This window comes from Fopius arisanus, unplaced genomic scaffold (assembly GCF_000806365.1).
Source record: "Fopius arisanus strain USDA-PBARC FA_bdor unplaced genomic scaffold, ASM80636v1 scaffold00002, whole genome shotgun sequence".
NCBI classification, from domain to species: Eukaryota; Metazoa; Arthropoda; class Insecta; order Hymenoptera; family Braconidae; genus Fopius; species Fopius arisanus.
In genome coordinates, this window is record NW_011887741.1 from 2374279 (window position 1) to 2376212 (window position 1934).

Here is a 1934-nt window from a genome sequence, read left to right on the forward strand (position 1 = left end):
CATTTGTAGTTTTTACTCGTAAAAACACCTGCCATCGATGCAAGTATTTTGTTGGCCTCGTTTTCGATGGGAATCATTGAATTCTATTTTTTTTTTATAATTCTATTGTATAATGAATATGTAATGAGATTAGTTTAAAATACTTGGATCAAAACTGTACCTAATTATTATCATTAATAAGCACAGAGTTTATTGATACGGAAGAGATATTTTAATTAATGAGTACCAAACAATTTGTAATTAATGTTAAATAAAATGGACTGAAAATTTAACAGATAAATAATTCTTCATTCTCAATAAAAAAAAAACCGTATAAATCGAAATTTCGTGGGAAAATTATTAAAAATCATTGAAATTGAAATAATTGAAAGAAAAATTTTTTAATTTCGATTAAGAGTTCATGACGCGTTGAATCGTAAAAAAACATTACGAAACAATATTTATCATCCTACGTATTTGAAGCCGATGTTGCAAGTCTCGATACAGATGAAAAACAAATTTGTTCATAACATCGTGCAATAGATATCTCCCCAGAAAATAAAATCTACAGAATGAAAAAATCTTTCCCCTTATTTCTGTAACAATTCCATCACAAAATTTGAATATTCAAACGATTGACATCTCGCGAGATAAATTCCCTTCATTACGCATTCCCAATTGCGAATTTGAGATACGACTCGTCACTTGTGCAAACGGGATCTATGACCTCGCAAATTTCCCTCCAATTAAACGAATAAAAAAGTCGCAATCTCACTGGAGATATTTGTAATACGAAATGTAATAGTATGGGTTATCGTATTGAATGAGTGGCAGTTCTCGAGGAACCGGTGAAGGGACAAGACAATTTTTTTCCCATTCTGACTGATCATCTGAGTCCACTAGTCATCACTGACCTGTTAATTATTCATTAACCCAAATAATATGGCAGCAACAATAATAAAACTTCGAAGCATCTGCCTTAGACTTGGGAGCACCCGACAACAAATTCATCCAGCAATAAATAAAGTGACTACAACTTGATTCTTAACCTAGAAAATAAATTCTCAACATTCTCAACTACTTGATCTTTTCCTTAATTCTTTAATCATCATAATTTTATTTTTACATTCACAATTACCTGCAGAGGTTTATCGACTGTCTTTTTAATTAATCTGTAGTTATTCCTGATTAATTAATTATTGAATGGTGATTGTCATTTTATTTAGATCTGGTCAGTGAATTTCTCAGTGAAATCAGACACTTCCGCTCCAGAAAATGAAGTTCAGAGGATAAAACCACCCGTAGGTGATGGTAAATATTTCAAATCAATGGAGCAAGTGATATCAGATATTCCTGATGGAGCGAAATTATTGGTTGGAGGATTTGGATTGTGTGGAATACCTGAGAACTTGATCAATGCATTGTTGAAAAAAGGAAGCAAAGGTTTGACTGTTGTTTCCAATAATGCTGGAGTTGATGACTGGGGGCTTGGATTGTTGTTAAATGAAAAAAGGATAAAGAGAATGATTTCTTCGTATGTGGGGGAGAATGCAGAATTTGAGAAGCAATATCTCAGTGGGGAGTTGGAGGTGGAGTTAACACCGCAGGTGAATACGTTTTTTTTTATCGCTCCGTTTTTCAAATATGAGGACAATATTCATAATTTATGCACTTAAATATGTGGAATTAAAGAAACACGCCTTTACACTTGATCAAAATAATTATCTCCAACTGATAAGATTTGAAGGTAATTGACATGAGAAATTGAAATATCGCATGACTTTTAATTCTCATAAATACTGACATCAGGGCTGGAGTAATTTATCGCAAATAAATCATCAGCAATGTTTTCGTAGTTTCTGGCTGTTTTTCAGTTTTTGTTTAATCAAAGTTTTTTTTTCTGTTACTGCTGTTAATGAAATGATATTGAAATCGAGAGAGGAATTATCCACCAC

The 1934-nt window shown here is 32.4% G+C and overlaps 2 protein-coding genes across 2 annotated transcripts in view; both read left to right on the forward strand.

Moving 5' to 3' along the window:
• The window catches only part of kermit (PDZ domain-containing protein GIPC-like protein kermit), a gene marked incomplete in the record, with an annotated part of 4316 nt that extends 4044 nt beyond the window's left edge, over positions 1–272 (forward strand). The window contains 1 exon segment of the mRNA XM_011306186.1: positions 1–272.
• A 332-nt stretch (positions 273–604) lies between these two features.
• The window catches only part of SCOT (Succinyl-CoA:3-ketoacid CoA transferase), a 3273-nt gene continuing 1943 nt past the window's right edge, over positions 605–1934 (forward strand). Inside the window, exons 1-2 of the mRNA XM_011306233.1 lie at positions 605–1005; positions 1206–1586. Of these exons, the coding sequence (XP_011304535.1) occupies positions 922–1005; positions 1206–1586 (465 nt within the window). The 5' untranslated portion in view covers positions 605–921. The remainder of the gene's footprint in view (positions 1006–1205; positions 1587–1934) is intronic.